Source organism: Armigeres subalbatus, chromosome 2 (genome assembly GCF_024139115.2).
Source record: "Armigeres subalbatus isolate Guangzhou_Male chromosome 2, GZ_Asu_2, whole genome shotgun sequence".
In the NCBI taxonomy this organism is placed as follows: domain Eukaryota; kingdom Metazoa; phylum Arthropoda; class Insecta; order Diptera; family Culicidae; genus Armigeres; species Armigeres subalbatus.
The window spans coordinates 146,592,900-146,618,724 of record NC_085140.1 but is presented as its reverse complement, the minus strand read 5'-3'; the positions used below and the strand labels follow the sequence as shown (position 1 = coordinate 146,618,724).

Below are 25,825 nucleotides of genomic sequence, written 5' to 3'. Positions count from 1 at the left end.
TTCACGAGAAAATTCCTGGAACATTTCTTTTCTTCTCTCCAAGATTGACTTCCAGATGTTTCTTCGGCTATTCTCTCTTCAGGAAGAATCCGGCATTTCCTTCATGAATGCAATCGAGAGTTCCGTCAAGAATACATACGGAATCTCTTCCCAAAATTCTACCAGAAGTTTCTTCAAAAATTTATGACGGAAATTCTCCGATTTAGCTCCATAATTTAACTTGTAAATCTATATAAAATTCCTTCGGAAATTCTCCGGGCATCCCTCTCGGAACTCTTCCTTTAATTCCTCCAGGATTACTTCCAGGAAATTTTCCGGGAATACCTCCAAACATTCAATAGCGAAATCATCTAGCATTCCAATCTGGAATTCTCTTCGCAATTACTTCAGAATATCCTTCAAGAAATCCTCTAGAAATATCTTCATGAATTTCTCCTGGAATTCGTTCAAGTATTTCCCCAGAAATTCTTACAGGTATTTTTTAGGGAGTTTCTTCAGGTACTTCTCCAGGAATTCCTTCAGGAATTTCTCCTGGAGATTTTCCGCGGAAGTGTACTAGAATTCCTTCCGGACTTCACTCGGAATTTACTCGGATATCTGCCAAGAGTTCTTCCAGAAATTTCTTCGGAACAATCCGCAGGGATTTTCTTCAGCAATTCATCTGGGAATACTTTCAGGATTTCATCTGGGAATTGCTGCATTAATTTCTCCTGGTATTTTTCTGGGAATTACTTTAGATATTTTTTCGGAATTTTCTTTAGGAACTTCCCTAAGAATTATTTCAGGACTTCCATGTGGGAATTCCTCCAGAAGTGCTTGTGGGAGTTCCTCCGGAAGTTTTTCCAAGAAATTCTCCAATAATACCTCCAGGAACTTCACAGGGAATTCCTGGACGATATTTGGCAGGAATTTCACGGGAAATGGGATTTCGGAAGTTCCTTCCTTTCTCTTCCTCTAGGGTATTCCATCGGATGTTCTTCCTGTAGTTCTTCAATAAATTCCTCCAGAAGTTCCACCGGCAGTTCCTCTGAGAATTCCTCTAAAAATTTCTCCGGAAATTCCTGTAGAAAATCCCCCAGGAGTTCCTCCGGAAATTTCTCTGAAAGTTCCTTTTCAGAGAAACACCCGGAGAAACTGCCGGTGAAACTCCCGAAGGGATTCTTGTAGAAACTACTGGTGGATCTCCCGGAGGAATTCCCGAAGGTACTGCCGGAGGAGCTCCCGTAAGATCTCCCGTAAGAACTCCCGGAGGAATTTCAGGAGGAGCTCCTAGAAGAATTCCTAGAGGACGTCCCGAATAAGCTCCCAGGGAAACTATCGGAAGAACTTCGGTAGGAATTTCCAGCTTAATTTCTGAAGAAAGCCTAAATGATTTCCTGAAAAAAGCCTGAATAATTTCCTGGAATAGCTTCTGGTGGAACTCCCGGAGGAATTTCCGGAGAAACTCCCGGATGAATTGCTGGTGGAATTCCCGGAGGAACTCTCGAAGGAATTTTCTGGAAGAATTTCTGAAGAAACTCCCGGGAGAATTTTCAAAGGAACCCCGGGGAAACTACCAGAAGCATTCTCGGAATTAAGAGAATTCATCTTATAGACAAATCTCGTCTAGCTGAAACCTTTGTTGGGGTTTGTAGCTGGACCATCATCATCATCAGAGGACCTCCCTTAAATTCTCAGAGAAATTTCTCAGAGAGAAAGGCACAGAAATTCTCGGAGGAGCTTCTGGTGGAAAATCTATATAAATTCCAGAAGAATCCTAAATAAATTCCAATTCTGCCGAAATTCCCGGAAGAATTTTCAGACGAACTGCCGATAGAACTACCGGAATAATTCTCGAAGGAAATCCTAGAGAAATTCTTGGTGGAAATGCCGGTGGAACTCCTGGAAGAATTTCTGGAGGAATTTTTTGGAGAAACTCCTGGAGGATCTCCCAGTGAAAATCTTGAAGTTTCCACCGGAATTCTTTCAGGATTTCATTGCGAATCAATCTAGGAATTCCTCCGAGAATTCCATTGTTGATTTCATTTTCGGTATAATTTCTGTATAAATTTCCGGTGGAATTCCTGGAGAAATTCTTTGAAATTTTCACAAGAAATTATTCGAAAATTTTATGGAATTTACACAAGAAATTCGAAGATTTTTCGTGAAATTCTCAGGAATGTATGGAATGAATGGAACACAAAGATTCAAACGACGATTTGACGAATCTGATAGCTCTCCCACGCAAACTAACACCATCAATAGGTAGGTGAAGGCTTCCGCTACTTGTTGATGGTGTTGGTTTGCGTGGGAGAGCTATCAGATTCGTCAAATCGTCGTTTGAATCTTTGTTTACAAAAGCAGATAAGTCGTTTTGAAAATTTTGTCTTGAATTGCTGATTTTCATACAAAATGGTCATGTTTGAAGATCATAATCTCGATTTCTAGCGACTAGATTAATGACATCTTTGGCATCCCATGGGCTGCAGCCTAAAATGACCTATTATTTAGTGAATAATTGTTGTAGTTGGAAATAATTATAAAGCCATCACTTTTATGTGAAGGCTGGGACACCAAAAATGTCCCCAATCTAATCCCAAAAAATCGAGATTTTAATCCTCAAACATGACCGTTTTGTATGAAAATCAGCGAATGCTTTATAATTATCTCCGGGGCGTATTGTGAAAATCTTCAGGATACAGAAAGTTGCTTGATTATAGGCTTCTTTAAAAAAAATAGATAGTGACACGGTGCCGCTCATTTTTACTAACGCGGGTGTTCGCTTAGTTCAATTTTACTGTGCTGCCCCTACTCGCAAAACAGTTGTCTCTGGGGGGAGGTTTATGTCCAAAACCACCCCCGTGGCTACGCCACTGCTTCCGTACTTCCATAAATCGTAATTGTAATTGTAATTATTTCATATTTAATTATTGTAAAATATTATATTGAAAATGCCCGCATAACAGTCCCATTAAGAATTTAAATGACCTGATTGGACGGATCTAAACAATTTCAATCAAACTAAATAGTTTCACGGTAAACTATCAAATAAGGAACAACTTATCAAAATTTCAACAACATCCTTTGATGTTTCAATTTATTAGATTTTTTTTGAAGTTATATATGGAAGATGCAATTTGGACCTTCAATGGCAACTCAGTATGCGGAAAGACAGTATGGGACTGATATGCGAGTGGGGACAGTGTACTTAGGGTTAACTTCTTCACCTAATTTCATTTTTATTATTTCTTTTTTAACTTTAAGTTTTTCTAACTAGTCTGTTAGTGGGGGTCTCCAGTAGCTTAGAGAGCAAAGGCGTTGGATTGCCAATCCGGCTGAACCAACGAATAATTCCATGGTACTTATAAGGGTGTCGCTAAGTCACGGGCCTCTTGCTAAGTTCCATCCTCTTCCTGGCTACCGTGAAGATAGGGGTAGCCAGTAGCAATGATTTCTGATAGTATTCTAGATGAGCATTTCAAAGGAAAAACATGAGTATCACTATTTTCCAGTCTACGATAAATAACCGTAACAATGCTAATGCAACTTGTAGTTCACTATCTGGTTATAAACTTCATCCAAAAGTCACTATTTGGTCACTTTTTCTGCGATTGAAAGTCACTATTTGGTCACTTTTTTAGTTATCGTTGGTCACTAAGTCACTATTTTGAATGGCACTCATCGCTACCAGCCCTGTATTATAGCAGCGCGTTTAGTAGCGACCGGTAAAGTGTCAATAATGATACTGCGCTGCCAAACAGCTAATACTCGCGCCCGGTAATCTTGCTAAATCAATCAAAATATTTCGTGTTTTGAAAACCACTCTGGAATTCGGAAATCTCTGCTCTAGATTGTATATAAAGCAAAAATGTAATTAGTTTCATTTCATCACTTTGATTTATTTGTATATTCAAGTATGACTTTTATATTTTTGTACATAAAATAATTTAACATATGCATGTCACTTCATCCCATCACACGTTTCAACCAATACCTGAACGGGGCTATATCGATGTAAACCATATACTTCGCAGCATCGCATCTCAACGTTTCTGGATCTACCATCCGCCTGTACACAACTCCCCGCAGGTAGTACTGCTCGCCTCGTTTCAGCGCTAACCCACTACCGAAATCCACTTTGCACGGATTAGAGCCCTGCCCGTCACCGCAAAATATTCGTCCATTACTCGGGTAGACGCCCTCCAGATGCCGATTGCACTGGCGCCTGCTAACAATGGTGCTCCTAATGTAGGTAGGAACCGTGGCAACGCCCTGCTCGGTTACCCCCCACCCGGCAAGGAAACCTTCCTGGCCGACAATCCTTTGCAGGTCGTTTTCGCCTTGCCACGGACAGATGGGCACAACGTAATCGTTGAATGTTAACTTCTTCTTCAGAAGCAGAACGGCCAAATCGGAATCGTTCAGGTCCTCTTCGGGTACGTATTCGTCGTGCGGAAAGATAGCTTCAATGTATGCAAACTGAGCATTCTCCTCGAAAAAGTTGTCGATGTTGTACATCCCAGGAATGGCAAGCAGTCTGGCCGGGTCGATGAATTCGTTGATCTCGTACACACAATGGGCTGCCGTTAGAAGATGCCTGCTGGAGATGATCGTGCTGCCGCACACGTACCTTGGATTGTGCTGCCGCGTTCGATCAAATAAGGGTGCATTCCACGGGAATGCACCCTGACGATTCACTAGTCTTCCGTCCAAAATGTGCTTCTTCATAAAGGTAGTTGAAAGGCGACCGCAAGTGCTGAAAATGGATAATTGAGAAGTTGAAAACGGTTCACGTGTGTTGCAGTGCTTTGATAAGGAACTCACGTCATTGCTGATGATGGATAGGGTGGTGCCATGGTTGATCGTTCGAAAATTGGTCTGTTCAGAAACTTGGTTGCAGGCTGCATTTGAACTTGATCTTCGAAACGCAGAATTAAATCCGTGTCGGAATCGTCCATCTCTAAAGTTTTTCCTTTCCGTTGCGGTTTTGATAACTGTACAGGAGCAAAAAATGTGTGTTCCAGTTTTATGGCGGTTAGTACTCGTGCATCCGCTCGTTGGCCTCTACAAATGACCTGACCATTTAGATCGATTGAGAGCACTGTCGGTAACAGATTGGGCAACGGGAAGTTCACGCGATAGAGCGCCGGTTTGCCATCCATAATGTCTTCGATTGTTGCTTGACGTGATTTCACCAACGCAATAGATCCAACCAATTTCTGATGTGAATAAATTCTAGTCAATTTTAAACCACTTATGAAGCTATTGCACCTCGTATACTTACTGGTGGCAGTTGCATGCCAATGGAAAGTTCAACCCGTAGCCGTGCTATCTCTCCCGGCTGAATATCGTTCAATTCGATGCGACCAAAATAGGCTCTGGTTCGAGTATCCATTTGATAAGTGAACACGTCGGGGCAAGGCGATTGTAAGAACCTTGCACTAACCACCGCAAGGCCAATCGAATACAAATTTAAAATAAAGAAACTCACTATCCAACTACTAAGGGACATCACTTGCACTGTGATTGTTTTGCCAATTCAACGAGAAACCGAAAGCGAACATTAAAAATAACGATCTTGTCTGATCCGAACCTGCAAAGGCACTGCAGAAGGAAGAATGATACTTTAGTGCGCGGGATGCTACCCAAAAACACTTGTCGTCGTGAAACGGATTCCGCAGGTACAAGATAAATATCCTACCGGCTTGTTTTTGTTTTGTTTTCATCTCATGGGATAATACATTTATGACGAGCAAAATGTGCAAGGGTTTTTTTAGGCTTTCACAAGTTGCCTAACCAAAATGTGTTTTTGCCTTTGATTCATAATTCCGCTACCATGTACGTAGCCAGTTGATATTCCTTTTTCATGACTTGCATACAAGTATCAAGAAAGTACAAATTCTTAGTTCATTTTCTCTTCGAAGTGGTTAAGTGGTGCGAGTATAATTCAAAAAATCGATTGCTTAAGGAAATAACGCCTAACGTCAATTATGCCTAATCTACCATCATCTGGAGTGACAATGAATCAAGGAGATGACTTGCTTTGGCCGAGAAGATGCTGCACATATTTGGAAGGCTGTCTTAGACAATGAAACCGGTCCCGGTGAGCTCAATGTCGACTCCACGTCCTGAAACTGACCTATCCGTAAACACTCCTGCAACAGCTTGGGAATCTCTGCATCAACCGGAATCACCTTCCATTTGAAGCGTGAGTCATACAAGTCATACAAGCTTTATTAAACTTAGGAAGTCTGCCATTCCTATCCTAACATCAACGAACTCTTCGTGTTGCGTTAAGATTTTTGGAAGCAGGGAAGTGTACCAGGATGTAGTTGATGCGCCTTAAATCACTGCGACCAGGGTTTATAATGCTCACTAAATCTCAGAAGCAGAGCTTTAAATAATCGGTTCGCCTTCTTTTCCACCTCACTTCTAAGCATATTCAGCATTTATATTCCTCTTTGCAGTGTGAAATTGGGTCAATCAGATTTCGTATGGGGCAATTAGATTACGCAAACTCATTAGTTACTGTGAAACTAAACGCATTTTTGATGATTTAAGAAATTACTATCCAACAACATTCAACTTTTTTTCGCTCCCTCCAACCACTTTCAATGTACTCAATTGAGTTTTGTACTGGATTCAGATATAGATTCAGGTTTTCATTCACATAAGCACTAATTTCATGTAAATTTGATTTCTCTGTTCTGCAAACTTAAATTATTGATTCTCCGTTTGATAATAATGTTTGAATTTCAAAGAATGGATCTTGTAGGGTGCATATAAGCTGTTGGATTTTTTGGCAAGTACATTTGTGGTGAAAACGGAAAAAAATCAACAAACTTTTGTGGAAATTCGGTTCCTCTGTTCTGCAAAGCTGAGTTTCGGCTTCTCACTTTAAGAATGAAATCTGAATTTCATAAAATAGGTCTTGCAGAATGCATATGAGCTGTTGGAATTCATTCAGCACGTTTATTTGAGATCGCGTCTGAAATATCGTTCAACTGGACTTCTCTGTTGAGGATATTGTGAAGATAAGTTGCCTTAACGAAGGTTTACTTTCGCACTATTTACTGACTTCGATTCGATGTTGCGTGAGCAGGGTTATGGTCAACTGCCCTACTTTCGCAGGAAGAAATAAGATATTGATTTCTTGGATTCGTAGGTTCTCTTCTTCCCCAGCAAACACAAGATCGTATTTCATAGTGAATAATTACACAAAATGGAGGCCATATACGATCAAATGGAGAAATGCTCCTATATCGCCTCCACCTTGTATACTTATTCGCTATTATATGAGACTTTGTGCTGGCTGGGTTCGTTAAAATAGTTTCATTATACATCGAATCAATGGATGCTACGCCCCCGAATTTTGCAACATCAAATTATACCGCATATACAGTCGAGAGTTCTGTTATGAAGTACCAGAGTTGTAATGATCCTAGGATCTCGGAAACGAAAAGGGAAGTTAGCATGGCGTACACACTTATTTCTTATCGGGATCTCAGCAATTTGATCAACTTTTATCGAGTTTCATAGCCGAGCCCCAGCAAACATGTTTTTCGCCGAGATATCTGTCAAAATAGCTGAAAATCAGCAAACAATTTGCCGAAACCCAGTTAATAAACCTCATTTTTGACGAGCTGCGGAAATAAAAACTGAGTGTGTAGGATTTAAATTTTAGTAAAAACTGCTACTCAGTCTCAATTTAGTAAAACGAGTATGTTATTTACCAGGGTTGTTAACGTTAATTAACGACCGTTAATTTTCTCTTGGTTCAACGTCAACGGCGTTGCGTTGAACTATTTGGATTGTAACGTTAACGTTAACGGGATGTGTTGATTCAACGTCAACGGACATCGGCTAGGATAGGATGTGACAAATGAATTGCCACTGCCTTGTTGTTTCCTCAGTCGATTGCTTCGACGAGATGGTGTCCAGTGCTTCCGAACATTTTTTATGCAAAATCCGCCGGCTAATATATGTATAAAATTTGTTTTCTGTTTTCTCGTTCATTTCTCCCATATTTTGTAATAAAAGATGCTATGTACTATCAGCAAAAAGTTTTAACATGGAATAAGATGAGTTTCACAGTGAAATGGGTAAAAAGTTGGTTATTAATGCTTCAAATCGAGTGTTCCAAATTAGCACAACCCTTGAGAATCATGCACACATTTTGCAGTCTAGCCTAAATTCATTTCGCCCAAAAAAAAAAAAACAAACTTTTAAACTTTGTCATTAATCTCAATTTAATTACCCAGCAACACGGCCAAGGTAACAACAAGATGCCCTTTGGATAATGTGATACCGCCGATCGAAGTAATCGATTGTCATTAGCTTAGCTCCTGCCCAATAAACAATCAGGACGTATCTAAGCCAATACGGTATCCATGGATCATATTTTTTTTCATTATCAATCATAGTTTACCACCGAATGATGCCAATGACAGTCTTATTTTTATTTCCATTCAAGTCAGATCAAGGTTTATCATGGAAAAATAACTTGCGATTGGAACTAATGAAATGACAACTTGTACATCTTCCGAAAGTCACTCATTATGCGAGCAGTTAAAACACCTACGAAATTAAAACATAGGTGTAGGCTGCTGGTGTTAGATGCATTCATGGATACCAAACTTGACAACTTTGAGAAATGAATGTACAATACAGTTTTGTGAAATAGGTACATTTTTTTTCTTCCTAAACAATGGAGGGGGAATCTGCTCAACAGACATCCTGGGTTGACCAGGAAGTGCGGGGTTAGGGATCACCGAGGGAGGCAGGACTACATCCCCGACCCGCTAAACCGTTTCCATTGCCGCCAAGCCCATAGTCCCTTCGGTACAACCAGAAAGTAATGCTTCAAAGGGGGGCCAGTGCACAACGCACCCTCGAGGTTAGCTGCGTGTCCTTGCAGCACCGAACATCGTAACTCACTTTTTTAGAAGAACACCATGGTATCGTGCCAGCACGTTGCCGGCTTTCCAGGTGGCCTTACCACGCCCTATGTCCTCGGAAGGTGGGAAGGGTCGACTTCGCGCCTGCTTCCCTCTGCACGACTGGTATCAAGAATGATGATGCCGCGTGCACCCCAAATTGACCTTTCTGCGATAGGGCCTATTCGCCAGCACACAGAGGGACTTGCCAACGCGGTGCCTACGCCTGCCCCAGCCTTGACGAGGACCCCTTTCCGTCCTCGGGCTCGGAACCCGCCCGGTTGACCGACGCCGCGAAAGCGACGATACCATGTTGTTCTTCGCGCGGCCACTTGTTCGGTAAAAGGATCGAGTTCGACCACAGAGCATGACCAGCGGTATGACCCATGAAGCCGACTCCGATCCCTTGGACCACCTCTTATTTGCGCCTGAACTAGCCATCCTTGAGTCCACGCGCCACCTTCTATGTAGCTCCGAGACGATTTGGGCGATAGCCGATAAAACGGCGTTCCAGCCAACTTCATCTTAACACATCCTCCGAACTAGGTTGTCCGGGGTAGTGTCCAGACCACATGTGGCAAGCATGTGGTCACGCATTGCGCGAAAACGTGAGCACACGAACAACACGTGTTCCGCCGTTTCCTCTAAACCTGCGCACACCAAACACTCGGGCGAGGCCGAGCAAGCCAGCTGCATTACCTGCACTTTGATTTTGCAGCACGCTTAAACGCCGGGCACATCGAACCCCCCATGGGGTGCTTGCTGTTCACAGCTTTGCTGGAACAAATCAAACAATTGGGAGGGTTCGTGCAGCATTGTGCCTTATGTCCCTCCAATCCGCAGCGTCGGCAGAGATTGCTTCTGTCAGGGCCTTTGCAGTCCCATTGCTTGTGCCCCGGTTCCAGGCACTTGAAGCAAACTTCGGGTTGCTCGTATATGCGCACAGGGCATACCGACCATCCCACTTTGACGCTCCCTAACTTGACTACCTTGGAGGCGTCCGCTGAAGATAGCCGAACCAATGCTACCTGCGTCCCTGCCGGACCTTTCCGTAGCCGAACGGCTGCGGTGGGCGTCTCCACTTCACACTGTCGCCGCAGTGCCGTGACGAGCTCTTCGACTTCGGTGATCTCGTCCAGGTCTTTAAGCCATAGATTCACCTCCGTCGTGAGTGCACTCACCATGACCGTCTCGCCTAGGACTTCCTCCACCAACTTCTTGTAGGCGGCGCCCTTTGGCGAGACGCCCCGCTTCAGCTCGAGGATCATCTCGCCCGTCCGGGTACGTCTTATTCGACGTACGTTGGCGCCGAGTTCACCGAGCTTGACGTCACTCCTCAACGTCTCAAAACATCCGAGTACTTAGCCTCGTCCGCCGTGATGACTAGGGCATCGCCCCTGGAGCGATTGTCGCCTACCCTAGACTTCTTGCTACCCTTATTCGCCTGGGCCTTCTTTTCGGCCCTTGACGTCTTCGGTTTCCTCTTGTTCTTGACCAGGGTCTAGGAGGCGTCATCTCCCTCTATTTCCCTGGTCTGGTGCGGCTGAGAACTTTCAGCCTGCCGTAACCCCTTGCCACCGTCTTTCCTGAGTGGACGGACCTTTCCAGGTCCTTCCTCCTCCGGTTTTGGAGGTACCTGGCCGGGGTTCAGCTTCCCAGCCCCACTACCCTTGTTCGGGGTAGTAACCCTCCGCGTTTTGGAGCGGCCCCAGGGAGCTCATCCCCTGTAGATTGTCTCCCCCGTATTTGTGTCTGCCCCGTTGGAGCAGTCACCCTCGACGTACCCGCAAATACTTGAGCCTCAGTCTGGGTAGGCTTTGGCACCACCGTCTTCGCTGGCACGCCTTCGGTCGATTCGACCTTGCCCGAGTCCGCGAATCCTTGGGCCTCAGTCTGGGTAGACCTCGACTCCACCGATTTCGCGGGTTTACACTTGGCCGTCCCGACCGCCCTCTCCAGCTTGGCGTCCAGCATCGACTTTCGAAGATTCTGCAAGCTCCTCTTGAGGTCCTTGCTGATATTACGCTTCGATGACGCAAAGTCGATGATGGCGTCCAGCTGTTCCGTCTGCGCACTGAGCTGCCGACTATTGCCTCTGGCCTCCTAGGCAGAGACCTGAACAACTCACCTCTTGCGAAGGGGTTGTCGCCTACACTACTACCACTAATTGAAGAATTGACTGGTTTTCCATTTTGGTCCCACGAGTTGCTCAGGAAAAAGACTCCGACAGCTCATTTGTTCAAAAATGGCGTTTGGCCGAACAGGTCGACGTTTTTCGCTATATAATCCGATCAGCCGAATAACATTTTCGGCCAAATTCCCCTTCCTGCTAAACTACGTTTCGGTCATTCGGAATTTTCGACGACAAGGCCTATTTGACCAAACGACCTGTTAGAGCGAATAGCTTTTTCAGCCAAATGACTAGTTTGGTCGTACCGTCAAACCGTTTTCGACATAATAACCGTATCGAACAAATGGAATTTGGCTAGATAGCTTTCGGCCTAACGTATTATTCAGCCAAGTGGTATACGGTCAAATGACTTTCCACCGAATGAATTTCAACCAAACGACCCTTCGTCTTTTGAAAATTTTCTCGTAGAATTTCCGAAGAATTACTTATGAACAACATAAAAAATTTCATGTGGAGATCCAAAGAAATTTCTAGAAAAATCCAGTTGAAATTTCGTTGTAAACAGTTTTTGTGAAACTTAAAAAATCACAAGGAAATTTTGTTTAGCAGAACTCCGGCTAACTTCTAAACAATTTCTCATGAAAATTTCAAAGAAATTCTGGTGAAAACTTTAAATCATTTTCTGTGTACAATTCGAAAAATTTGGAAGAATCTCCTGGGACAGTTCATTAGATTTTTCCGGTGAAATAAAAAGATTATCCCGTTAATGTCTTGAAAATATCCTGGAAAAAAAACTTTACAATACGAACATAATAAATACATCGCCAAGCCTTCACCGCCCAAAATTATGACAAACGCCACCGCCGACGATTTTCGGATCGGCGCTAACCTCTAACGGTAGTCAGAACCCATGAACGGACCAACGAGATATTTTATTAGATTTTATATTAATTAGAATAAAGATTATTTGAGCAAAAGTTAAATTATCAGGGACAACAAAAAATGGTTTGATTATCCGGAGGAAATTTTTTTCAACACTCCGGATAATCGAGTCCGGCCTGTAATGATGTTCTATTATTGGAAAGCAAATTTTACATGATCTTAAATGTTGACAAATGTTGACAAACAAAAACTTTTGCCTATAAAAGAACAAAATCTGCAAAAGTTGCAGTTTTCCTTAAAAATTGAATTTTGTGAGTTCTTATTTGATCGTATTTCTGTGTTGTATGGTCGGAAAGTAAATCAATTAGTGTGTTGATCGTGTTTCATATATTGGACACAAGTATGCGATTGAACGTGTTTTGCAGAGGGTCTCCAGTTAGCTTTGCGAGCAAAGGCATAAAATTGCCAATTCGGAGATGACGAGTTAGATTCTCGGTCCGGTCCAGGATGTTTTCGTATGGGAAACATTCTCGACTCCCTGGGCATAGTGTATCCATTATTGTACATGCCGCAGAAGATACTTACTCATGCAATGGCAGGCATGTTTTCAATTAAAAACTGAGGAAATGCTAAAATAATACTTAGTTGGAAAGCAGGTCAAGTTCCAGTTGGAATGTAAAGCCATAGAAGAAGATATGTTTTATATAGTACGAGGAGTATTTGCGAAACCTGAACAAGCATTTGTGTTCTGTTTTGTGCGGTCGGTAATCAAATTAATTAGTGCGCGATTGAACTTATTTGTATAGGACGCGAAGCATTTGGAAGAACCCGGTTACCTTGTTTTGCTTTAGATGGTTCGTAACTAAACTGATGAATATATTTAAAAAAAGCTTTCCATCATATATTTTTATTGACAAACGATCCTAAACGCCAAGTGCTCCCAGTTCATGAAGTGCCCAGTGGAACTCTTCCAATTTAATTTTGTTGTCGAATTACAAATCAAAATTGTAAAATTGTCTAATTTGGACAAAAATTTGGTTACGAAGGAAAAGAAAAATATATGCTAGCTTGCATTACTTATCAGGATGCATTTTGATACAATGAAGCCTACTAATTATAATTTTTATCGTGATCATTATAGGGAAAAAGAAGTGAAAAAGGTTATTGGACGAATTCACTAAATCGAGTAAATTTCGTAGAAGCAGTGTTCTAATAAGTGATCTTGTTGGCATCTGAGGCTTTCATCAGAGCTGCTCAGAATATGAATGTAGTCCTAAGTCCTTAAGAAGGTGAACAAAATCATGAGTGAAATGATTCTAAAAGTAGTTTTGGCCTTAGATTCTTGCAATTCTGCTTTTTGAATCCAATACAGAATTTCGATTATGCAACATCAACGATACATATGGTTGCATATTTTGGACAAAACCCTTAACTTTAATTAGCGATCAGTTTTTAGGAGTTCTTTGTTGCTTATCAATATTGCACTGTTGTGATTTGTTACCAATAAAAGAACCCCGATCCCCAACAGTTGGGACAAACAAAAACCATTTCCCATCATTAGCTCTTCAATTCAAGGCACTGCACTGGTGGTGTTGACTCCCATCGGCTTCCATCCTGACTAATGTTCGCTTCCAGGAGCACAAGCATCCCGCATGCCACGTCGCAGATTCTTCAGCAACTGCAGTTCTTCGAAATTAAAAGTCATTTTATGTAATGAATAAATTTACCTTACCGAGCAGCGCGCCTTCGACGAACATCTTCCATGCTCGGCTGACGCATCATCGAACGCATCTGTTCTGCTGTTCCCGGCATTCTTAAAATGCTCCAAACGACCCGTGTACATAAATTAAAATCCTCCGGTCGTCCGGCCGGCGGCGGGAAGAAAAAATCAAGAATCTTGTAATTTGGTCCGGTCGGTGGTGGTGTCATTCTAGCGTTGTCCATCCATCCAGGATCAAGTTACCTTCCGTAAGAGCGCACGCTCGCGCAGAGTTCCAGTCACAGACGGTCGGCACTGTGGCGTAACAAATGGCTTAAATTAAAAAAAAAAGGCTTTTCTAAAAAAAACGAAATTCAAAACTTACTGAAATGCAGAATTAAAATATCTTGAAGTATCGATTTGATATTATCATTGAACATAAAATTTCTCCTTGGTTCTGAGAAATATTGACATTAAGATAAAGGCTAACTTTTGGAACGTTGAGTTGAAGATGGTTTGAAAATGGTCATTTTTCACGTGACATGAATGATAGAATGTACACCCAACCGGCGGATGTTATATTTTCTAACAATTCTGTATAAGAACCTACCAAAACCTGTATAAGATCTGGGCATATGCGAAATTGTTAGATTCTTATACAAGTATTGTATAAGAATCTATCAATTTTGTAAGCTTTTCTAACAATATTTGTTTGAGAGCTTACATTTTTTGTATAAGAATCTAACAATTTCGCATATGCCCAGTTCTTATACAGGTTTTGGTAGATTCTTATACATAATTGTTAGAAAATCTAACAACCGCCGGTTGGGTGTAGTTGTAAAAGCATCCTTTTCAAGATTTCGGTTTTGTTAATCATGGCTGAATGACAAATGTGGTCATATTTCTTCTACACATTTTTGACATATATTTTCTACGCTAAGGGCCCATTGTGAGTTTATCCCCTTGAGTGCATCGATACATGAGTTGTGGTCAATCAGTTCCTTCGCCACCCTGCGACGTTCCCTTCCGCGACTGTAGGGTCTGAAATTAAATTAACATCGAATTAGTATGCGTAAGACACAGGGTTATTATGGGAACGTTAACAACGGAACGACGCATGAATGTTTAATGACAATGACCACGGCGCGGCGACGATGACAATGGCCCTGATGGCCATCCGTGCAGTCGGTCGTTCGCAGCGGCTGTGGATGCGTAAGGCAGCCGTATGGGGCGAGGATCCTTTTCGGGCGTTAATGCAATGTGGAGGTCCCATGGTATGCTGGAAATTGCACTGCTGTGGATGATGAATTGCAGTCGCAGTGCAATAAAAGGGTGCGTGTGCAACATTGTTATAGCGAGGTTATTTATGTTTAGTCTTTATGAGCCGAAAGTTCAAGAAACCTAGGTCACTTTTATACAGGCTTATCGGAACCCTTTTCGTTTTCTTCGGTGAGATGGCTGAAATGAGAAAGAAAGCTACATATTATAAATGAGGCAACAATTTATCGTTTTTCGATTACTCACCTAAATGGCTGAACAATAAATCTTAAATTTAATCATGCATTTATTGTATTTATTTACCGCAGTACTTTCCACGCCGAGGTATCTTCAAACACTTTGTCACCTGATAATAAACTTTAGTAAAGTCAATTAAACTACGCCGTTTCTATAGTGAATAAAGGACGCTTAGGACTTAGCAGTCCACATAACGGCATCTAATCTGTGCTGCTTTCTGCTAATCACAACCAACAATTCAACGGTTGTTTACGTTTTAATAATGAAGACCTTTTATCATTTTTTTCACTATTTGCACTACGAATAAAATAGATGTTATTAACTAACATTAGGCAACTACAAAAAAACGCGTAGGGGAAGAGGCCCCAAAAGGCCTTTGGCAAAACGCCCCGAGGCAAAACGCCTTTTGTGGTTTCCCTCATATTTACCGTCATTAAGATGTCCGTAACAAAACTAGATTTAAAATTTTGTAGGTTAGGCGAAAAAAGTTTCAAAATAGTGTAAGGGAAGGTCGGAAAAACCGAAAATTTCCACATTTTGAAGAAACATTTAACATTTTGGCGAGGCAAAACGACCTAGTGGCACCTAGTGATGCATAATGTAAAAACACTCACGAATAGCGTTACAAATAAGACAATAAAGCATTGTTTGCTTAGCTAGGGCCTATTTCCCCCCCTTTCTCTACTAGGGGGAATAAAGTGAGAAATATTTAAATGCCAAAAACAATCAACCGAAAATTTCCTTTTTTGCTTTTTCTAATCACATGTAAAATGAATGCAGTGTTATGTGTGCAGCGAGCCAATGATTTGTTGAGGCATATCCCATCACTCTGTCTACAGAAGAAGAGGCACAGTAGGGGAAGAGGCCCCAAAACTGACCGTATTTAATAAAAGGTTATTGTGGTGTATGTTCCACTCTAATGTATTTATCCAACTCGTTACGCGGAAAATTAAAAAAATACCTCTGAAAATTAAAAAAATGCAATCAGTCAGCATTGGTTAGGAATTTTAAAACTCTAAATATGTTGAAAAATCAAAAATGATTAAAAAAACTATTTGATTGGGTAGAAAACTTGAAAAACAAAACTCTAAAAAAGTAAAGTGTGAAATTGGTAAAACCGCGAATTAATTTTGTTTATGCCCGAACCGTGTTTAGATCGAATTTAGAAAGCAAAATAGTGCTTTTGAGTGAAAACAAAAATTTGGGTTGTAGTTAAATAAAATTCATTCAATGACACTGGCATTTTAGCGCCCTAAAACTAAAACTTTCATTGGTTTTCCGCACTGAGGATCAAGATTACAAAGGAAATCAAGCTCCTGTGGAGAAAATTACAAGACTGAAGTCAAAATGGCCGTTAAACGAGTGTTCGGAATATGAGCCATGTTCGGAATTTTAGTTAAAACGGTTCCACTAATAGATGGATGTTTGAGTTTTCTAAATGTCACTTCGATCTGTCAAAATGGTACACACCGCTCATCAAGTACACCAGCGTGTTTTATATGCGGGTGTATTTTCAATGCGTGCGCCTGCGGTGTGCACTATTTTGACAGATAGAATTGACATTCAGAAAACGTAGATATTAATGTATTATTTGCATTAATTGGATGAATTTTAATAAAATAACAGAGCTTTTTTTGTCAACTGTACAGGACAATTCTGTCGCGCACAAAACAAATTTTATTAATTTTATTTCAACAATCTTTTATATCTCTATCATAACTATCTAAATATTAATAATATTGTTTTATAGTAATTACTCCTTCTTTGACAATGAATTATTGGCAGTGGCTGATTTGCTACTCGCCGCTTCCACTTCCAGGCGCTATTGTATATGCAAAAATAGCCAGCGAAAGTTAACCGCAAGAAATTTGTATGGCGAAAGACATCTAACGCGGGTTTTCTCAAAATTAGAAAGTTTTCATGAAAAACTATTTGGTACCAGTTATGAAGGATGGTGTCCGCTACTACGCCTACCAAATATTTTTTCCATTAAGGTGCTTAATTTTGAGAAATCGAACCTTAGATGCCTTTCGCCATACTGATTTCAGAAAGTTAACTCCTAGTGTGCCGCTGTAAGCACGCTCAAAGCAGGCGATTCATTGCTCATTCTTCAACATTGGTTGCTGAGATGATGTGTTATTTCTGCTAGAAATTAAAAGCATTTCATAAATTATTTTGGAATACACCAATTTGTTGTCACCTTGTTCTTAATAGACCTTTTGTTCCTTTTGACCTTTTGTCCTTTCAACCTTTTGTCCCGTTCGACCTCCAATGCCTTTCGTACTTCTGTCCCTTTCGACGTTTTGTCTTTAAGACCTTTTGTCCTTTCGACCTGTTGTCTTTCAACCTTTTATCCTTTCGACTTTTTGGCTTTCGACCTTTTGTCATAATTCCTTGGATGGATGCTTCTGGAACCTGACCATCGTCAATAGGTTCCGCATCTATTCTCCGCCTGAGACGATTGCGGCTTGGGCGCCTCCTTCGTAATGGACATTCGTCGGTGGTAATATATGTTGTGGATCTTCAATCTATTCGTTGTCGTAAACGTTTTACCGGTACGACATTTCAACAGACAAAACACCAGCCTTTTTGATATATGTAGCATAACATGTTTGGTCAATGCTTTGAAATCATTGCATTCAAAACTGCAAGATAAGTCCGGGCATTCCATTTGCAAATCTGTTTTTGCGACCAACATGACGCTGGCGGTGGTGCCCCCACAGAAAAAAGTAATGAAAAGTAAACAGCGCGTAAAACTTGAAATGCGGAAATTTACGCTATTCTAAGCTGGAATGCTCCTCTTCCTAACAAGTTTGCGTACAACTTGCTTGCAATATTGACGATTTACGTCAAATCTTGTATACCTTCAGGCTATATCCTGCCTGTAATTACGCTAATAATAGCGTTCCATTTATGTGCATGATTATTAGCGTAAAATTCAGTGGATTTTTCTATCTGTGCCTGGTAAGACACGAAGGAATTGAAAATCACGGTACAATCGTCAATAGGGCAGTCAAAACGGTTATTATTTTTATGCAACCGAACATGTTTTACAAACAAATCGATATTTTCTATTTCTACATCACACATTTTCAACTTAAACACCAGTTTTTCACTTTTTTACCTTGCCACAAAATTCTGAACCACTCGCGAATGATTACGTTGTATTTTTCCCATGCAGCAGATCAAGTTTGGTTCATGTAATTTTTCGTCACCATACACTGAAATAAACTGGGTGAAAACTGAAATATGTGGGCATAAGGTGAATTTGTTAGACAAGATACAAAATTATGACATAATAGATGTAAAATTAAAACTTGATATGCTTTTATTTTGTGTGCGTCAATTAAAACGTAAAAATGAGTCATTTTTTAAAATACGTCTCATAATATTAAATCATTTTTCCAAATATGTCTCATTTAATTTTTTTTTTGGTTTGTAGGTATTATTTGTGTGTCCGTTCGTAGCGTCAAGTATGTGGGTATGGGTATAGAAATGGACGGCAGCCTAGTTTGATTCAGGGTGCCTTCATTGGGGGGTGATCTGACTTGCCAATGTCCTCAAGTCAGCCATCTTGGATTTTTGTATGAAGTTTATGCTCGTGTTTCTTATTCCTTTCTGCAGCAGAATTGCTCTCTGTCGCTTGGCTTGATGGTGCTTGAGGTACAAATAATAAGTGTTCAACACGTGCACGGTACTGGACTGGAATGCTCATACAAGCTTGCATGTGTTGTGTACCGCGAGCGTGGTATTTTCGTTTGTGTTGTACAAAATACAACAGCGCGCTTACTCGAGTGCATACGCTCGAGGGAGTTTCTCTGGGCACGTGTTTTGCTTTATGACAATGTGTTCATCAATTTGAGTTGCTGAGCTGGGGTTCTTTAAAAAAGATCCACGGTTCATCAGCTCAATGTAAGGAACCGAATCTTCCAAACAGCTCCTGACCATCTCTAGCGTATTGCCTTCCCACCCCTTCCCCTACTTGTTGTGGATTCGGTGGGGATTCACCTTAATTACAGAGAGGTGATTGGGAAAGCCATAAGAAACAACATAAGACCCCTTTCTCCATATTCCGAGAAAACGGTTAAAAACTGTTTTTAAACAAATTAGTACCGAATAGTTCGATATTTTATATCAATAGTTATAAGCAAAACACCAAATCGAGTTCGAAAGCTTATTATTAAAGCCTGTCCACGTTAAATTTCGGACACTTAGGTAATGTCCAATGAATCGCCTGCTTTGAGCGTGCTTACAGCGGCACACTAGGAGTTAACTTTCTGAAATCAGTATGGCGAAAGGCATCTAAGGTTCGATTTCTTAAAATTAAGCACCTTCATCGAAAAAATATTTGGTAGGCGTAGTAGCGGACACCTTCCTACATCACCGGTACCAAATACTTTTTCATGAAAAGTTCCTAATTTCGAGAAAACCTGCATTAGATGTCTTTCGCCATACAAATTTCTGGCGGTTAATTCATGCTGGCTATTTTACGCATATACTATAGCGCCTGGATGTGACAGCGGCGGGTAGAAAATCAGTCACTGCCAATAATTCATTGATTTGTTGTCATTTTATCAATTTGAGCGTGTTTAAAACATACCGAAAGCAGCACATAAAGCAGAAAGATTCAGCTGTCATGTAAATTGTTTGTCTCAGAGGTTTGTGAAAATTTTCAAAAATCGCATTATCATATGGGTGTCCGAAATTTAACGTGGACAGGCTTTATTATTGTCTTCATTATAGAGATTTGCAGCCCTCGACTGGCTCATCTCTTAGGTGCAGCAAATGCTCTATAATGAATCGCCCGCTTTGAGCGTGCTTACAGCGGCACACTAGGAGTTAACTTTCTGAAATCAGTATGGCGAAAAGCATCTAAGGCTCGATTTCTCAAAATTAAGCGCCTTCATCGAAAAAATATTTGGTAGGCGTAGTAGCGGACACCTTCCTACATAACCGGTACCAAATAGTTTTTCATGAAAAGATCCTAATTTTGAGAAAACCCGTCTTTCACCATACAAATTTCTGGCTGTTAACTCATGCTGGCTATTGGCGCATATACTTAGCGCTTGGATGTGAAAGCGGCGGGTAGAAAATCAGGCACTGCCATTAATTCATTGCACTTTAAAATGAATGAATCACATACAGTGGTTGGTTTCCTACCCGCCGCTGCCGTATCCATGCGCTATCGTATATGTTAAAAAAGCCAGCATGAGTTAACCACCAGAAGTTTGTATGGTGAAAGATATCTAACGCGGGTTTTCTCAACAGTAGGAACTTTTCACGAAAAACTATTTGGTACCAGTCATGTAGGAAGGTGTCCGCTACTACGCCTACCAAATATTTTCTTCGATTAAGGTGCTTATTTTCGAGATATTAAACATAAGATGCCTTTCACCATACCGATTTCCAAAAGTTAACTCTATGAGTGCCGCTGTAAGCACGCTCAAAGCAGGCGATTCATTGACACGTTAAGTTTCTGTAACGAACCAATAGTTATTTTTTGATAGATAGTTATTTAGTTTTTTGTCACAATGCGTATTTTTGGATGAATTCTATAGAATTTGGCTGGCGTACACTATATACACTGACGACGCCAGGCGGATGGTTTCTAAACTGAACACTGAACAGTTTCTCAACATATTGGTTTTCCGGCGGCCGAACAGTTTTGTAGAAGACGGCAACTGCCTCCCAGCATTACTTCTGGGGGATAGGCAGTACCTATTGTACTCGCTCATTCACACTCACACAGGCACTCATCCCATATGAGACTTACTTGGGTGCTGACACACCCTGACGCTTGCTCTGTCTGACACCATACCATGTGAATCTAACTTATCAAGTATCGATCGGCAATCTCAAAACTAGTATCGTACTGGTAATAAGTCGATTTGACACATGAAAAAAAATTCGTTCGGAACTGTATGGAGAATTTTTCATTTGTTTGAGCAACTACATATGTACACGCACTTTGAAGAGCAATTATGAAGTATACTCCTTGTATACTGCAGTATACTGCTTGCAGTTTTCAGTGCCCCTTGCAGTGCCCCAGGGTGTTGAGCTTTAGTTTCTCGAAATTAAATACCTTAATCGAAAAAGTATTTGGTAAGCGTAGTAGCGGATATCTTCCTGCATAACTGGTTCCAAATATTTTTTCCGATAAAGTTACCCTTTCCGAGAAAACCCACAAAATACAAATTTCGATATACGATAGCGCCTGGATGCTGGCTGCGGCGGGTAGAAAATCAGCCACTGCCAATAATTCATTGATAAATAGAACATTTTTAATGAATCATTATTCCTTATCTCGTTCATTTTAATGTTGGTGCCCAGTAGATGCCAAAGATTATCGATCAAATTCAGACCGCATCGTGCTTTCGTGCTGTGCGGTTCTTTCTCTCTTTGCGGAAGGAAGTTTTTAATACTACCCGAAGCTATTTTAATTTCAACGGTGCTTCTTAGCGCTATTTGTACCCACTGATCCCGTTACGATCTTTGCAAGGACCCGTGCCTTCGTTTTACGTTGGACCCGTTTGCGGAAGTGAAATTCCGACAAGCGGTGGTAATCCTGCAGGGACACCGTTCTGGGAAAAAACCTCTTAGAAGGTCACGTCTCCACGCTCAGCCATGAGCATTAATAAAAACAAGAGGAAGGGGGAGTCTCTGAATTCTTCACTTCCTTCAAAGAAACAAGGTTTCAAGACCGTCCTGCCCAAGCGCGGAAAAAATAGAAGGAAGCTGGAGAATTCAGATATTCCTTCTAACTCTAATATCGGAAATAATTCTTCTCCAATCGAACTGAGCAATCAGTTCGATTTGATTAATGATGAAATTGAGCAAATCGAATATACCTCTAGCCCAGGTGATTCGATTCATGCGAAAAAACAAAGGATTCCGCCAATTGTGGTATCTGTTGCCGAGTTTTCTGGCTTCCGGAATGAGATTTTGAGTAACCTTCAGGGGATCAAGGTTTCATTTCAGATTGCTAGGAAGGGTGACTGCCGCGTTTTGCCGGGATCCTTTGACGATCGCAAACGTCTTCTTCAGTATTTAACTGAGAAGCGCCTTAGAATCTTCACATACGACGACAAAACTGAGCGATTGTTCAAAGTCGTCTTAAAGGTCTCCCCAGTGATGATAAATCACTGGATGAGATTAAAATTGAAATTTCTCAATTACTTGGATTTTCACCAGTCCAAGTAATTAAGATGAAAAAGAATCCCACTCTGGTATTTCCCAAAGGGGCATTTCTCAAGAATTTTATTTAGTTCATTTTAACAAAAGTGAACTAAATAATATGAAAAGTTTGGAAAAGGCCTGTATTATGTCCCATGTCCGTGTTACATGGGAACATTTCCGCAGGCCTGGGGAAATTTCAAACCCCACCCAGTGCCGTAAGTGCCAAAAGTGGGGTCATGGAACCAAACATTGTCACATGGATGCTAAATGCATGATTTGTGGTGGAACCTCTCACGCCAAGGACGCATGTCCTGTGAGAGAAGATTCCAATAAATTTAAGTGCGCAAATTGTGGGGGCAATCATAAATCCAATTTCTGGGAATGCCCTTCACGCAAAAAAGTTTTGAATTCCCGTGCAAAATTGATGACGGGAAATTCCAATCGGATCCCAGATTCGCCGGGTAGAAATTTTTCAAACGTTCAAATTTCGAAACCGGTTACCGGTCGAGCAATTCATACCCATCACAATTCACAAACAAATTTTGCCGCTCGTCAACGGGTAGCAAGCACTTCAGTAAATTCCAATTTTTCCAATGTACCTTCGTATGCAAACATCGCTGCTGGTAGACAAAATTTCTCTTCTCAAAATGAGGTTTATACCCATGTCCCAACGGAAAATAATGGTCATGTTGCCGATTCAGGTAGCATGACTGCTTGATTTTGATTTTTAACTGAACAATTGCATCACATGATTGATGCAATGTTCAAAGCAAATACCATTCCAGAAGCTGTTCAGGTTGGTATAAAGTACACAAAAAATTGTTATCGGACTCCGTTTTAATGAATCTAAATAATTTTGTGAAAGTTCTAAATTGGAATGCCCGCTCTCTAAAGGGTAAGGAAGATGAATTATTCAACTTCCTAACAGTTCATAATGTGCATATTGCCATTATAACAGAAACTTATTTAAAGCTTGGACTCTGCATTAAAAGAGATCCAAATTATTTTATCTACAGAAATGATCGTCTTGACAGCGCCTGTGGTGGGGTCGCCATTGTCATTAATAGACGTATCAAACATAAATTATTTTCTTCGTTTGAAACCAAAGTTTTTGAAACCTTGGGAGTTTCTGTTGGAACAAATTTTGGTCAATTTTCCTTCATTGCAGCCTATTTGCCTTTTCAATGCAATGGGCTGATCTTCAAATTCTGACTCGCAACAAATCAAAATTCTTCGTAATTGGTGACTTCAATGCCAAACACCGTTCATGGAATAATGCTCAAAGCAATTCCAACGGCAAAATTTTATTTGAAGATTGTTCTGCGGGATATTATACTATTCAATATCCCAATGGACCAACTTGTTTTTCTTCCAGTCGAAATCCTTCTACAATTGATTTAGTTTTAACGGATTCAAGTCAGCTGTGTGGCCAATTGGTAACTCATGCTGACTTTGACTCTGATCACCTTCCTGTGACATTTGAAATATCACAAGAAGCCATTTATAATCCAATCAGCTCTACTTTTAATTATCATAGAGCTGATTGGGATTTATATAAAACATATATAGATAGGAATTTTGATGTTAATATTCCTTTGGATACCAAAAGTGATATTGACAATGCGCTCGTATCTTTGACAAATTTAATTGTCGAAGCCAGAGGCATTGCAATTCCTAAATGTGAAATTAAATTCAACTCCATTATTATTGACGACGATCTTCAGCTACTGATCCGTCTTAAAAATGTGAGGCGAAGGCAATACCAAAGAACTCGCGATCCCGCATTGAAAGTTATTTGGCGAGATTTGCAAAATTAAATTAAAAAACGTTTCGCTATTCTGAGAAATACCAACTTTGAGAATAATGTCACGAAGTTGGATCCCATTTCGATACCCTTTGGGAAATTAACGAAAATTCTTTTTAAAAAACCTCAAAAGCCAATTCCAGCGCTTAAAAAGGGAAATAAAATTTTATTAACAAATGGCGAAAAGGCTCAAAAACTTGCTCAGCAGTTCGAGAGTGCCCATAATTTTAGTCTAGGTCTCACTAGTCCAATTGAGGATCAGATTACACGGAGCTTCGAAGATATTCTCAATCAAGATAATGTTTTTGACCCTTCGTTGGGAACTAATTTGGATGAAGTGAGATCTATTACTAGAAAATTTAAAAATATGAAAGCCCCGGGTGATGATGGTATTTTCTACATACTTATCAAAAAACTTCCTGAGTGCTCTTTATCCTTTTTGGTTAATTTATTTAACAAATGTTTTCAATTGACATACTTCCCAGATAAAAACACCAAAGTTTTTCCAATTTTAATGTGGGACAAAATCCAGCTGAGGCTTCTAGTTATCACCCAATCAGTTTGCTTTCTTCAATAAGCAAACTATTTGAAAATATTATTTTAAATAGAATGATGGTTCATATTAATGACAATTCTATTTTTGCTGATGAGCAATTTGGTTTTCGCCATGGGCATTCAACCACTCATCAGTTATTAAGAGTTACGAACTTAATTCGGCTCAACAAATCTGAAGGATATTCGACTGGAGTTGCTCTTCTTGATATAGAGAAAGCATTTGACAGTGTTTGGCATGAAGGTTTGATTGTAAAATTGATGAATTTAAATTTTCCTCTGTACATTATTAAACTGATCCAAAATTATTTATCAGATCGCTCACTGCAGGTGAACTATCAGAATTCTAAATCTGATAGATTACCTGTAAGAGCTGGTGTTCCCCAAGGCAGCATACTGGGGCCCATTTTGTATAACATTTTTACTTCTGACTTACCTGATTTACCACCAGGGTGCCAAAAATCTTTGTTTGCAGATGACACAGGTCTCTCAGCCAAAGGGCGTAGCCTTCGTGTCATTTGTAGTAGATTGCAAAAAAGTCTGGATATTTTCTCCACTTACTTGCATAAATGGAAAATTTCCCCGAATGCTTCCAAAACTCAGCTTATAATTTTCCCACATAAGCCGAGAGCTTCTTATTTGAAACCTTCTAGTAGACATTGTGTCACTTTGAATGGGGTTCCAATTTATTGGTCTAGTAAAGCTAACTTTTTAGGACTTCTTATTTTATTTATCATCCGACTAAGGCCGGAGTGGCCTGTGCTGCACATAAAAGACTTCTCCATTCAGCTCGGTCCATGGCTGCCCTTCGCCAACCACGCAGTCTGCGGAGGGTCCGCAAGTCGTCCTCCACCTGATCGATCCACCTTGCCCGCTGTGCACCTCGCCTTCTTGTGCCCGTCGGATCGTTGTCGAGAACCATTTTCACCGGATTACTGTCCGACATTCTGGCTACGTGCCCGGCCCACCGCAGTCTTCCGATTTTCGCGGTGTGAACGATGGATGGTTCTCCCAACAGCTGATGCAACTCGTGGTTCATTCGCCTCCTCCACGTACCGTTCGCCATCTGCACCCCACCATAGATGGTACGCAACACTTTCCTTTCGAAAACTCCCAGTGCGCGTTGGTCCTCCACGAGCATCGTCCAGGTC

General features: G+C 40.9%; 2 protein-coding genes across 4 annotated transcripts in view; one reads left to right on the top strand and one right to left on the bottom strand.

Annotated features, from left to right (window-relative positions):
- The window catches only part of LOC134210975 (protein grainyhead), a 704,499-nt gene that overhangs the window by 168,262 nt on the left and 510,412 nt on the right, over positions 1 to 25,825 (top strand). The window lies entirely within an intron of this gene.
- LOC134215245 (serine protease gd-like) lies at positions 3,851 to 5,748 on the bottom strand. Its single transcript, XM_062694464.1, has 3 exons — positions 5,264 to 5,748; positions 4,804 to 5,198; positions 3,851 to 4,735 (listed from the first exon to the last, which is right to left on the bottom strand). Exons 1-3 carry the CDS (start codon positions 5,489 to 5,491, stop codon positions 3,946 to 3,948), a joined length of 1,413 nt encoding a protein of 470 aa, XP_062550448.1. The 5' UTR covers positions 5,492 to 5,748; the 3' UTR covers positions 3,851 to 3,945.

Bases quoted from the DNA above. Each gene is read 5' to 3' on its own strand.
- LOC134215245 (XM_062694464.1), bottom strand. From the start codon at position 5,491: ATGTCCCTTAGTAGTTGGATAGTGAGTTTCTTTATTTTAAATTTGTAT. The intron at 5,199-5,263 runs GTAAGTATACGA...TATTCACATCAG, and splicing joins TTGGCATGCAACTGCCACCA to AAATTGGTTGGATCTATTGC. The intron at 4,736-4,803 runs GTGAGTTCCTTA...ATCCATTTTCAG, and splicing joins TATCCATCATCAGCAATGAC to CACTTGCGGTCGCCTTTCAA.